This window comes from Lemur catta, chromosome 17 (assembly GCF_020740605.2).
Source record: "Lemur catta isolate mLemCat1 chromosome 17, mLemCat1.pri, whole genome shotgun sequence".
Lineage (NCBI taxonomy): Eukaryota > Metazoa > Chordata > Mammalia > Primates > Lemuridae > Lemur > Lemur catta.
The window spans coordinates 28,282,538-28,296,513 of record NC_059144.1 but is presented as its reverse complement, the minus strand read 5'-3'; the positions used below and the strand labels follow the sequence as shown (position 1 = coordinate 28,296,513).

At 43.6% G+C, this 13,976-nt stretch overlaps 1 protein-coding gene across 2 annotated transcripts in view; it reads right to left on the bottom strand.

The window, feature by feature from the left end:
* Positions 1-492: 492 nt before the first annotated feature.
* PANK2 (pantothenate kinase 2) overlaps positions 493-13,976 on the bottom strand; it is a 31,240-nt gene continuing 17,756 nt past the window's right edge. Inside the window, exons 4-7 of one of the 2 annotated variants that reach the window (XM_045529031.1) lie at positions 13,107-13,283; positions 9,976-10,099; positions 8,269-8,394; positions 493-4,358 (exon numbers count right to left, since the gene is read on the bottom strand). In XM_045529031.1, the coding sequence (XP_045384987.1) occupies positions 4,308-4,358; positions 8,269-8,394; positions 9,976-10,099; positions 13,107-13,283 (478 nt within the window). In that variant the 3' untranslated portion in view covers positions 493-4,307. The remainder of the gene's footprint in view (positions 4,359-8,268; positions 8,395-9,975; positions 10,100-13,106; positions 13,284-13,976) is intronic. The other variant, XM_045529032.1, reaches the window with a different exon arrangement.

Genomic DNA, 13,976 nt, shown 5'->3' with positions numbered 1-13,976 from the left:
ACTTTCATCCCCTGTGGGGACAAAAATTAAGTTAAATCTGCTTCCTCCAGGCAGCCCTAGGGGAAGGGATATGGACCCCTGCCTCCCCGCAGCTGCCCAGTGCCTCTCGGGGCTCACCCCCTCCCTGGCATGCCTCCACCCACACCCAATGGGAGCCCAGAACTTTACCTGGATTAACTGTGCCCCAACCTGAAACTCAAGAAATTCCGTGTATAAACACCACCCATCTGTGGTGTGCACTGTGGAACCTCTGGCCCTAGGTTAGTCTTTCCCGGTAGCTGTTAAGAATTTCTCAAGGAGATGAACATGTCTAGATTCAGGATGTCTGAATTCTGGTGAAACATGCACTTGATAACCTGGGAAATGCCAGGCCATCGCTCCTTAAGAGTAACAAAGCACCCCATGTGTCACGGATTGTGCTTCCACTTGAATGGGAATACCAGGAGAAAAATACAGGAGCTTGCTTCCAGTTCAGCTTTAGAGCCCAAATTGTTAAAAGATGCGAACAGTTTTATTCCGCTTTTTAGACCAAGCATCAGCACTCTTGGCTTTCCAGTCCAGCTCTGTGGTCAGGGAGAGCCCCCTCCCTGCTCCAGGGACACGCTGTACCTACCGCATGGGCCCCACCAGTGTCAGGGGACTTGTTTGTGCTTTGAGGAAGCCCTCAGCTCCTGTGCCAGTCCAAGCCTGGAAGGCCTGTGCCTCAGGCCCACTGCACACATTCCTCTCCATCTGTCCTTTCCTCGCAGGCCCCTGCCAGAGCGGGTGGGGCAGGTACGGCCAGTGTTAGAAGTCCCTCCCGGTGACAGCCAGTCTTCCTAGTGTTGCTGGTAACTGTTATCTCTAGATCTCTTGACAGATCATTGCCGAGAAGGGGGGCACTTTAGTCTTGTTGGTTATCCTCTGGGGTTTATTTACTAGATATTGTACACTCCCTCAAAAAAAGGTTTATGAAATGCTGAGCCTCAGGTTTCATAGACATGTTTGTACGCTAAGAATTCTGCAGCAGAATATTTTTAAACATCCGCAGTTTTTTGTAAGCTATATTTTTGTATATTTAAGTGCTATTTTAAAATTTTAATGCATTTTGCTCATCAGTCTTGTTTAAAAAATAAAACATGCATGTAAATGACTTAAACACATGTAAATACAAAGATTTTAAAAATACTTCATATTGAATGTGTACCTTTGAACTCAGTCACCCACACACCACTTAAGCTCTGCAAACGTGAATACCCGTGCTCAGCGCAATTTGCAGTAGCAGAACTGAGCTTGGTCTCGCCATAGGCCACACCACCCTGAGGACTTGCCCCAACCCAACCTCCTAGCTGTATCCCATCCCTAGAAGTAGGAGAAAAAAAAAAAAAATCTCTGGGTCCACAGTTGTGCTGTGGCTACTGCCAGTCTCCTCCCCACTCCTGACTAGGACCTTGGCAGCTGTCTCTACCCCACAGCTTCAGGGAAACTGCACCCATCCAGGCCAGGCAGGACCTTGCAGCCAAATCTGGGCAACCTCTTAATCCAGGTGCCTAGAGAGCTGCTCTCCCATCTCCTGAGCCACAGGCAGGCCCTGGCGGCCCCACTCTGAGCAGTCTTCAGTTTTCTTTGCAGCTGCTTCCTTCACTGCCCAGCTCTTCATTGTTTCTCTTACTCTTCAGAATTCACTGAATTCCCTCACTTTACCCACCTACATGCACGTCATCCTCAGCTCTCTGCCCCCAGCCCAAATATTTAGTGCCTATTTGGTATCTCAACATCAGGCAGCCTAACACCGAGCCCAGTGCCCTGGTGTCACCTCCCTGCCCCCTCCCGCCCATGTCTAGTCACCACATCCCCACAGCCCTCAGCACCTTCTCTCCACTCTGGTCATCCATACCTCCATCTTCAGGCCACCTTCCTTTCTCACCTGGATCATGGCCACAGTCCCCCTTGAAGCCTCTAGTTGGAGACGTATGAGGTGGAAACAGAAGGGACAGCTGCTGAGAAGATAGGGCGGCAGCAACGGCAACTGGAAACTGAGTTTGCAGGCACCTCACCAGCTGAAGGTGGATGCACGACAGTAAGCTGGGACAAGGACGTGGACGTTTCTACACAGAGTGGGCCTTGGAGAGCACAAGTGGAGAAGGCAGTGTCCAGGCGGAGCCCAGAGGCCAGGGCCAGCTGGGGTGCTCCCTGGAAAGCAAGGTGAGTGCTGACGACTGCTTTGGAACATCTAGGACTGAGCCTGGGGACAGGCAATATCTGCCATCGGAGGCCGAGGTGGCAGAGACAGAAGCAGCCTGGAGGGCAGGACAGGCAAGAGGGGTGTGCCACGTTAGAACTGAGAAAGATGAGGCCCTGGAACATCCCTCAGATTCAGTAGCATGGGATTCCTGGTGATGTGTCAAGAACCCTCCCGTGGAGTGACAGGAGCGCTGAAAGTGAGGAAATGGGGCAGCTTCTCCAGAGGAAGTAAGTGGTGGGTCCAGGGAGGAGGAAGGCAACACCAGAGAAGGGGGAGTGGACGGTGTCTTCCTCACTCAAGCTCTGGGGCCAGGCGGAGCTGGGTTTGAGCTGCCCTTTCCCAGCTGAGTGGACTTGGGCAGGTTTGCCCCTCTGGGCTTCAGTTTCCTTCTCTGTTACGTTGTAGGAACAGCGAGGGCTGAATGAGATGGCCCAGGTAGAGCACTGGTCACACCTCCTGAATGCAGTAGGGACAGGCAGGCCCAGGCCTCCCCACGAAGCAAGTTCACAGGAGTCCTCCCAGGGAGGCAGCTGGGGCATGGGTTTTGAGAGGCACCCATGTGGTAGAAGTGGGTGGATGGTGGTCCATCTTTGGTGGCCACCATACATGCAGCTGGGTGCAGAGAAGGGCAGAGGGACACGGTTAGGTCCTCTGAGGTGGCTCTGCCAGGAGCCTGCAAGGAACAGCAGGAGCGGAGGATGAGAGTCACCACTGTCCAGGGGACACCATCGCCCTCCCTGCTGTATCCCTCCTGCTCTGTGCCCATGCTAAGGCCCTGGCTCATCGGAACCCACACCCAAGATGCGCCAAGGTCCGTGCAAAAACAGCAGCAAGGTGGCCGCCCATTGGGAAACAGCAGTGAGTCAACCCCGCCCTCACATCCGAGCTCCCCTTGCTTGGGGGAGGGGTTGGGACAGACGGACACAGCACCTCTGCTGCCCACCCAGCCCCTCCCCCAGCACCCTGCCCACCCACGAAAAGAAAACCCCACTCTATAAAAAGCAGAGCCGTGGGGTTTTCCTTGCAGTTTCCAAGGCTTTGTACAGGCCCTTTCTTGCCTTCAACAGCAATGCAGGCACCATTTAAGATATAAAAGCTGTACTCTCCCCCAGGAGTGAGATGATTCTGCACAGCAGAAAGAAAAGGTTCAACCAAAATACCATCTGAACCCTGTCACTCTCTCCTCAAGCAGGCTTCTGAGCAGACACCAGTGTCCTGGGGAACCCCTGCCCCACCAGGAGAGGTCATCAATGGATACTTCAATCCCTCCTTTCTACTCAGCCTGAAAGAATAACCAGATTTTCAGCGCTCCCCTGAAGAGGTATCAATTCTAGAGTCCCTTCTGTATGGTGTCAGTCTCCAGATTGTGCCGCTTCTACCAGCTTACCCGCTTTCATCAGATAAATAACCCACACACACACACACAACTACCCAAGGAACTTCCTTTCAGAAGTCCTATCTTTCCAGACATTCCCAGGATTTACAGTGTAAGGTGACATCAAACTGCCTTTTACAAAAATCGCTTGTCAAGTTTCAGGTACAGAATTAACCTGCCCAGTTAAGTTTGTAAAAGAACCTTGAAATAAAACATGTTTTTCAATGTTCACACAAAGGCTTAATGCAAACCAGAGTAATGCACAGATAATCTCCAAGGCCACATTGACAAACCTGTGATTAGAATATAGCACATGGCAGCTTGCCTTACATTTAGCAAGTTCAAACAGGACACAAAACCACAGTCAGCTGAACACAGAACAGCTCGGCCCTGAAATGTCTCCGAGAGTGACGCTGAGATTTCACAAACACACAGCAGGTTTAGCAGTGCTACACTGCAGAGCAGCTTACATACAGCAAATCCCATACTGCCTGGACATGGTCCACTTGTTGTTTTTAATATCTTTCTTTCCTTGTTGCTAGTTTAGACTGAATTTTTAAGGATTTATCTTGATGGCTTAGAAAAATACACTTGTCCTTTCTTGCTTTGATTCGGGTAGTACACAATCATAAAACTGAATAAGTCTCTTAAACCAAAGTCCACAGATCCCACTGTGAAATGTTCCGGGAACCCCTCCCCAGGTAACAATCAGGGGATCTTCAACAGCTCAAGGAGTGCTCCAACGGCTCCAAAATAACCCTGAAAGAAAATACACCGAAAGTAAGAGCAATTTTCCTTAGATTTATTTCAATTACCATAAATATGATTACTAGTGTTAAGGCCAGCACTGCCCTTAACTCCTGACACCCATTTCCGGAGCTTCCCGTCTGGGGAGGGAGGGTGGATGTACAGGACACCCCCGGCATATCAGACCACTGCGATAAGAGCAAAACCAAACCCGCAGTGGGGACTACAGGAGCTGAGGCCAGCAGTGGCTCAGTTAACTCTGGTAAGAGATGATACCTGGACTTTGTCCTGGGGAATGAGAACTTGAGAACCAGCAGAGGCCTGGAATTTTTCCAGACAACTCAGCAATGAAGGTGAGATGGGACATGAAGTGCAATAAAGCAGGCGAAGCTAAGGGGGGAAGCCCTGAGAATGGGACCACGGGAACAAGAGGTGTGGAGAGCAAGGCAGGTGGGTGCCCTACAGGATGTGGAGGGCTGAGGTGCCCGCACAGCCAAGGAGCTGTGCCCAGGTGCAGGCAGCTCAGGAGTGGATTAACAGAGCCCTGAGTCAACATGAAGAGAGGGGCAGAGCAAAGGCTAAAGCACCACAGAAGCTCCTGAGAGATGACAGAGAAGCAGCAGCTGCAAGTGGACAAGTAGCATACAGTAATTAGTCCAGGCCAAATGCAACCAGAACCCAAAACCAAAACCAAGGATGGCCGGGTGTGATGGCTCACGCCTGTAATCCTAGCCCTCTGGGAGGCCGAGCCAGGTGGATCGCTCGAGGTCAGGAGTTCGAGACCAGCCTGAGCGAGACCCCGTCTCTACTAAAAATAGAAATAAATTATCTGGACAACTAAAAATATATATAGAAAAAATTAGCCGGGCATGGTGGCACATGCCTGTAGTCCCAGCTACTCGGGAGGCTGAGGCAGTAGGATCGCTTAAGCCCAGGAGTTTGCCGTTGCTGTGAGCTAGGCTGACGCCACGGCACTCACTCTAGCCCGGGCAACAAAGTGAGACTCTGTCTCAAAAAAAAAAAAAAAAAAAAACCCCCAAGGATAAAATACTAAAGAAGAAGACAAAATCCACACTGAAAGAAAGAGAATGCCAGAAGGAATCAGAATAGAATCCTACAATGAGACAGAATACATCAAGGTCTCCAAAGCATGAGATACCAGGTACTAAACTACTTTTAAAAAGAAATTATTAAAAAGGAATATGGAGGCCGGGCGCGGTGGCTCACGCCTGTAATCCTAGCACTCTGGGAGGCCGAGGCGGGTGGATCACTCGAGGTCGGGAGTTCGAAACCAGACTGAACAAGAGCGAGACCCCGTCTCTACTAAAAGTAGAAAGAAATTATCTGGACAACTAAAAATATATATACAAAAAATTAGCCGGGCATGGTGGCGCATGCCTGTAGTCCCAGCTACTCTGGAGGCTGAGGCAGTAGGATCGCTTAAGCCCAGGAGTTTGAGGTTGCTGTGAGCTAGGTTGACGCCACGGCACTCACTATAGCCCAGGCAACAGAGTGAGACTCTGTCTCAAAAAAAAAAAAAAAAAAAAAGGAATATGGAGAGATTCCCCAAAGACCTGCTTGTGGATTTAGAAAAAGAATGTACTAGAAGTCTCTGATATATCAGAGGCTGAAGCCTGCCCTGTCACTATTTCTCGGTTTAAAAAGGCCAGCCACACCATCTGTGTTATGAGGCTGCCAGCAGCTTTAGGACTGGCACCGCTGAGCAAGGCTCAGGAACCCCCGTCACAGTGAGCATGTACAAATGCAAGGGTGTTCATTTTACAATAGTTAGCTATACATTTTGGTTGTGTTGGGTTTTTTTTCAGAGACGGGGTCTCACTCTAACACCCAGGCTGAATGGACGGATCACATAGCTCACCGCAGCCCTAAACTTCTGAGCTCAAGTGATCCTCCTTACTCAGCCTCCCGAGTAACTAGGACTACAGGCCTGTGCTACCACGCCCAGCTAATGCTTTTATTTTTTTGTAGAGACGGAGTCTCAATATGTTGCCTGGGCTCATCTCAGACTCCCGGCCTCAAGTGATCCTGCCACCCTGGCCTCCCCAAAGTGCTGGCATTACAGGCGTGAGCCACCACATCTGGCCCATTTTGTTTATGAGGCTTTCTGTACCTGTGTTTTATTTTACAATTTAAAAATAAAGATAGGCCGGGCACAGTGGCTCACACCTGTAATCCTAACACTCTGGGAGGCCAAGGCGGGTGGATTGTTTGAGCTCAGGAGTTCGAAACCAGCCTGAGCAAGAGCGAGACCCCATCTCTACTAAAAAATAGAAGGATTGCTTGAGCCCAGGAGTTTGAGGTTGCTGTGAGCTAGGCTGACGCCATGGCACTCTAGCCAGGGTGACAGAGCAAGACTCTGCCTCAATCAATCAATCAATAAATAAATAAATAAGTAATTAAGTAAAGACAAAGTTAACCATTATGGAGTTCTACTAAAGACCCAGAGCCCATTATCAAGGAAAGAGAGAGAAGGTTGTTACAAGCTAAAACGTGCTAAGATGAGAAATAGTAAAGGATGAAAAGAGAAAGGCTTGAGAAGAATCTATACAAAGCTTTCACAATGAAAGTTAAAATGATTCAATGTGAGGGCAGAAGAGTATTTCAAGGAACTTTGATTATTTTTTAGCCTGAATCTTAAGTGCAAAGATCAATCGATACTATAGTCAGAGGCCTGAGTGCAAATGGAAAACACAGGGACAAATGGACCAGCAATGCTAAACACAGGGAAAAAACAAAGTCGTCAGTGGGCAAGAAGAATGACAAAATATAAAAACAAAATTTCATAAAGAGTTTAAGTTCTTTTTAAAAAAAAGGTTACCATAAAAAACTAATCTCCACGTTCTACCTAGGAAAAGGTTCAACAAGAGGTAGAAATTAAGCAGGAGAAAAGCTGTACTAAGATCTAACATTAACTAGGGTTTTCTTATTCTAATACAGAGCAAAATAAAATAGGTCAACGATCACAACAAACAAGTATAAAGATTATGAGCTATAAGAAACTGAGTGGCAATTTGATACTGGTTTACTAAAGTAATAACATTACAAGAGAAAAATAAGTTGGATGACAAATTTTAAGCTTTTTGATATGGGAAATGTATATAATTTGGATTTTTACTACAAACTTAAGCAACTTTGAAGGAAAAAGTTACCTCTTTTTTAGCATTTCAAATCCTACTGTTTTCTGTCAATTCATATAAATGATGTTAAACTACATATGCACATACAATTCTGAAAAATGTTCATAACGCTATCTAAAATTCAACACTTGAAATAGTTCAACTGCCCAGCAACCAAAGGGAGGGAAGAGAACCCCTTCCGTAGCTCTGGTTCCATTTTTCCCCCAACAGGAAAAACAAAAGGGCAATTTCCAAGATAGTATCTTGGGTTGAACAATTCAATGATTCTTTTCCATTTTGTCATATCTAGCCTGCCTACATGTTGAGTTCTTATGATAGTACGGTTCTAGTCTGGTATGTTTTTTACTGATCTATTCATTTTTAGAACATACATCTTAAATGGCACATGAATTATACATAAAAACTGGCATCAAAAATATGAAAAAGCAAGACCCAGAGTAACTGCACTTACAATCAATGCAATGGGAAAAACATAAAGGATAGTTCAGAAAAGAAGATGGCATCGGAAATGTAGGAGAATGTTCATCAAGGACTTTTTTTCTTTAAAATTGCTTAAACTTACAAGCAAATTAACCAAACCTACCTTGCATTGTATCAGGTAAGAAATCGCTTTCGAGCATTACAAAGCAAAACTCCACGTCATACAATGACAGAGAGAGAGAGAAAGAGGGGGGCACTGCAGCCCATTTCACCTAAAGTTCCACTACAGTGTGACCTGCAGCCCTCTGTGTATGTAACACATCACAAGAAACAAGTCAGCTTACCTCATGTTCCGAAAAAAGTGCTTTCAACTGCCCCTTGGACCAATAATCCAAAGCATATGCCAAAAGCCGCATGGCGATCGTATTAATTCTCAAGAAATTTCCAACAAATACCACCTGGTTAATGTTCTGAGCACACCAAAAAAAGGCAATTAGGTTTTCATCTTAATTTCTGTTTTCTCACATAAGCTACCCCAAACAGAACACCATGTGCATAGTTTGTAGCAGCACTTTGCTGATCAAGTTTAGCCCAGTTGGTCCAAGGTTACTTAAATTTGATCCCCAGACAACTCTGGACCCACTGCAAAGCATGCCATAAAATGTCACAGGAGAAGAAAACAGATTAGGAAAAACATTTGTATCATATGAGACAAAAAATAACTACTGTTGAATAAAAAGTTCTATACAGGTAAGTGAAAACAATAGTAAGACCCCAACCCAAAAGAAGGGAAGTGACACAGTTTGGCAAATTATACAAAAAAATTTAACAGGAAAAAATTCAATTTCATTAGTGATCAAAGAAAGCAAAATTTTAGACCTATTAAGCTAGCAAAAGTACTAACTGAAATTCGACTCCCAACATTAGTAAAGTTGCAGTAAAACTAATCCATTCATTCATTGCTAAAGATGACCTAAACTGGTGCAGCCCTTGTGCAAAAACACACATCAAGATTCATAAGCACGGTCAAATTCTTTGGACCAGAAATCTCACTCCTACGTAAGCCCCATATCAAGAATAAAATCCAACCAAAGAATAGCTTCACGCTTCAAAATTCTTACTGCAGAGTTATTGGCAAGGAACCAAATGCCCAGCTCCATGTGAATGATTTATGATATAAAAAAACTTGATCAAATATACAACCAGGAAATGTACCATATTTAAGTACAAAATATAAATTGATATGTACACCAACTAAAATATCTTAAAATACATAAGCACAGGAAAGGGAACATGCAATAAAGAAGAAGGTGGTGTATGATATTCAAATGAAGAAATTTTTAATTGGTGCTCATAACAGTATCTTTAATTAAAAATGAGACAAATCTTTTTGTGTCTTTTGAGGTTTCCTTTGAATCTGCATGCCTAGATTATCTATTTAAATAATAATTTTAAAATGTATACATAGGGACAAGCCATAAAACTGCATCAACTGGATCCTAGATCCTCTTTCCCCAAGGGCAGCCCATTCTTGGTTCTTTCATAGCCCTGTACAATGCTGCTTGACCTGAATGCTACAAGGCAGCACTGTAAAGAAGCTGAAAGCACAAAGACGCAGCTCTGCTGAGGTGGAGGGTGGGCATTCCTCGGCCTGCTCAGTCTTCTCCCAGCTTCAATGACTTCCTCTGGATTCCTTCCCAGGGCCTCTAGAGCTCAATGATGAGTGTGGAGTCTAGATTCAGCACTGTTATCCATCATCACTGCCAAAAGTCCCCATTATCTGGAACACGGGCTACCTTCCTACCTTCCTCCTCAAAAGGTGTCATTTTACCCCTAGACAGTAACAGTATTTATCTTCAGTAAGAAAAAAAAAATCAATGAAGATTAATCTGCACTTGAAGAATTTTAACTCTGCACCAAAACAAATTCCACCCCACAACTACATTTAAGTACTGTTCTGAGAAGACAGACATCATATGATGTCAAGGTGGGGCCCATTTGTAAGTTCAGTATTTTCCTTAGAGCAAATAAAGAAATCCATGCCCCCTTACTTCATTAAGGGCACACATTCTTGCTATTGAGCCAATGTTGTTGGTGATGGTGATCAAAGTTGCTCTGGCGAGATCCTCTTTAGTGACAGCCTCTCGCTTCTCCTTGCTCATCATGTTTCCAAAGCTGTGATGGGGAAAAAAAAAATCCCTTTGCTAAACCAAAGGCAACACAGACCAAAAGAACTTGAATGTTACTTTACTGCGATAAAAGTGGCTTTTAGGACATTGTTCGAATCTTCAAACTTCTTATTATACAATAATGGAGCATCTGCTCAAAGAGAAATGCAACCTCAAATGAGCTCTCAAGCATTCTAAATGAGCAGACAGCTTTTCCTGAGGTTTCTAATGAAATCCAGCTTTGATACCAGATATTTGCACATTCAGTTAGTATCTCATCAGCTCCACTGGAAGGCACCAACGCTCCTTCGGCAACCAGAGACAGTTCCAGGAAGACCCATATATGAGCAATTCATCCCAACCGCACAGCTGTTCCACTCAGATGGACACATTCACATCTGGTAAACTGCTTTATCAGAGTAAAGCAAAGCAGAGACAGCCAAGTTCCAGAGTGAGCAGATTTCCCTAGAAGATAAAGTACTTAGAAGTACATGACCAGCAGAATTGCTGTATTAGTAACTGTGACCAGAACAGAAAGCCAACAAATCAGAAAAGTTTAAGTTCCTTGTTTGGTGGGTGGGGAAAAAAAAAATCAACACCAGGAAAGTGATAACCAATGAGCAAATGCTACAGACACAAAAACTGAAATCTATAGCATTTACTAAGTGCCTAAAATTAGTAAAGAAGCATGTGTATGAGTGCCTTTTCTATTAAAAACCATGTTTCCCCAATACACACACAAAAATATTCTATCTCTAAATCTCAAAATGAAATTAAGAAAACAATTCCACTTATAATAACATCAAAGAGAATAAAATGCTTAGGAATACATCTAACAAGAGTGTAACACTTGTACACTGAAATCTACAAAACACTGTTGAAAACAGGCAAAGATCTAAAGAAATGGAATTACATTCCACCTTCTTGGATCAAAAGACTTCGTGTTAATATGGCTATACTCCCCAAATTGGTCAACAGATTCAATGCAATCCCTACCAAAATCCCAGCTGTCTTTTTTGTAGACATTGCCAAGCTGGTCCTAAAATTCATATGGAAACTCAAGGGACCCAGAATAGCCAAAACAATCTTGAAAAAGAACAAGTTGGAGGACTCACTTCCTGATTTCAAAACTTAATACAAAGCTGCAGTAATCAAGGCAGTGTGGTACTGGCTTAAGGGCAGACATACATATGAATGGAACAGAACTGAGAGTCCAAAAATAAACCCAAACATCTATGGTCAACTGATTTTTGACAAAGGGGCCAAGAGAATTCAATACGAAAAGAACAGTCTTTTCAACAAATGGTGCTGGGACAACTGGATATTCACCTGCAAAAGAATGAATCTGGACCTCTACCTCATACCATATACAAAAATTAACTCAAAATGGATCACAGACCTAAATGCAAGAGCTAAAACTTTTAGAAGAAAATAAAAAGTAATTCTTCATGATCTTAGATTAGGCAGTGATTTCTTATGCATGACACCAAAAGAACAATAAGAGATAGGGAATTCTCATTTTCTGGAGGTTGCCATGTATACACATTAAATAAATTTGATAACTCTACTCTTATTTAAAAAAAAATAAAGAGAAGACAGATAAGATGAATTTCATCAAAAGTAAAAACTTCAGGGAGGAGGGAAAAAAACAAAAATAAAAACTATACTGCAAAGGACACTGTGAACAAAGTAAAAAGAAACCCAACAGAATGGGAGAAAATGTTTGCAAATTACATATTTTATATATATATATATATATATATTTTTTTTTTTTTTTTTTTTGAGACAGAGTCTCACTCTGTTGCCTGGGCTAGAGTACCATGGCATCAGCCTAGCTTATAGCAACCTCAAACTCCTGGGCTCAAGCAATACTCCTGCCTCAGCCTCCCGAATAGCTGGGACTACAGAAATGTGCCACCATGCCTGGCTAATTTTTTCTATATATTTTCAGTTGTCCAGCTAATTTCTATTTTTTTTTTTTTTGGTAGAGACAGGGTCTCACTCTTGTTCAGGCTGGTCTCGAACTCCTGAGCTCAAACGATCCTCCCACCTCGGCCTCCCAGAGTGCTAGGATTACAGGCGTGAGCCACCTTGCCTGGCCAAGCAAATTACATATCTAAATAAGGGATTTGTATCCAGAACATATAAAGCGCTCTTGCAACTGAATAAAGACAATCCAACAAAAAAGTCAGCAATTAAGTAGACATTTCTCCAAAGAAAATAGACTACCTATCAGACAAATGCATATCAAAACCACAATGAGCTACCACTTCACACCTATTAAGACACCTAAAACCAAAAAGACAGACAATAACAGTATTGGTGAGAAATTTAAGCTGCTAGGATTGCAAAACAATACAGCTACTTTGGAAAACAGTCTAGTAGTTCCTCAAAAGATTGAACATAAAGTTACCATAAGACCCAGCAATTCCACTCCTAGGTATACCCAAGAGAATTAAAAACATGTGCACACAAAGATGTATACACAAGTATTCAATATTCTCAATAACCAAAAAGTGGAAACAACCCAAATGTTCACCAACTGATAAATGGATAAATAAAATGTGGTATATCCATATAATGAATCATACTTGGCAATAAGAAAATAAAGTAGTGACTCATGCTATAACATGGATAAACCTTGAAAACATTATGCTAAGTGAAAAAAGTAATCAAAGAAGATCATATATGATACCATTTGTATGAAAAGTTTGGAACATGCAAACCTATAGAGACAGAGAGTAGATCAGTGTTTGGCAGGGGCTAGGGGTGCGGGAATGAGGAGCAGCAGCTAATGGATACAAGGTTCCTCTGGATGATGAAAATGTATGAAACTGGATTGTGGTAATGGCTACACAATTCTGTTAATATACTACAAACCACAAAATTGTACACTTGAAATAGGTGGTTTCATAGTTATGTAAATTACACCTCAATAAAGCTCTTTTTAAAGAGATATGCCTAATATTTAATATTTTATTCCTCTATTTCTTAGAACACACATGCCCCCTTACCTTGAAGCCACAGCCCAGCCTGGGAGTCCAAACCTCTCATAGTCCCCTCCATAAATGTCTCGCACTAGTTTATCCACTTTGGTACTATCTCCACGAGATGCCATTTCAAGAGCTTCTTCAAAAGTGGTACAGCCAGTAAGAAGACAGCAGAGACCAAAAAAAGTTCCTCCTCCAAGACTGTGAGTAAAAACAAATAATGCAGTATAACATTTATAAATATAGGGATAAGAAGATAACATTTATGAACCCCAAAACCATTTATCAATCCACTCTTGCCCCAACCAAATCATGCAAATGCCCCCCTGGTAGGAAACAGGTCTGTGAAAAGATAAAAACAAGGTGCCTGGGTGTATATCTTTAAGATACTCACACGAGCCCACAAGCAAAGTGGCAAGACACAGGCTCACCTCCCTGCCCATGCGTGGGTAGGAGTGAATACAGTCTGAGTGTCTGCTCAGTATGAAGAGCCTCAGGTGCAAATCAGCCTAACACGCCTGGGGTCAGGTTGGCACCTACTCCCTTTGCCTCTCCAAGTGCACTCTCTTGAGTCATTCTCATCCAAGCACCTTGACACCTTGGCACAGTCTCCCACCCCACTAGGCTCCTCCAGTAATGTGTCTTCTCCTCCAAAATTACCCCTCTCATTCTTTAACTCACACCTGTTTAAAAAAAAAAAAAAACAAAACTTGTTCATCCCAATCCCCAGATCCTTGTTTTCTCCTCAAGGAACCTCTGATCCTTAAACCAAAAGGATCTAATCTAATCTAATTTTCCATCTATTCCTCCCTCTCCAGACTACCCTCTCCCAGTCATTTTTCTATTGATCAATACCTCAACTTCTAGATCTCATATCATCCCCTGGCAGGGGGA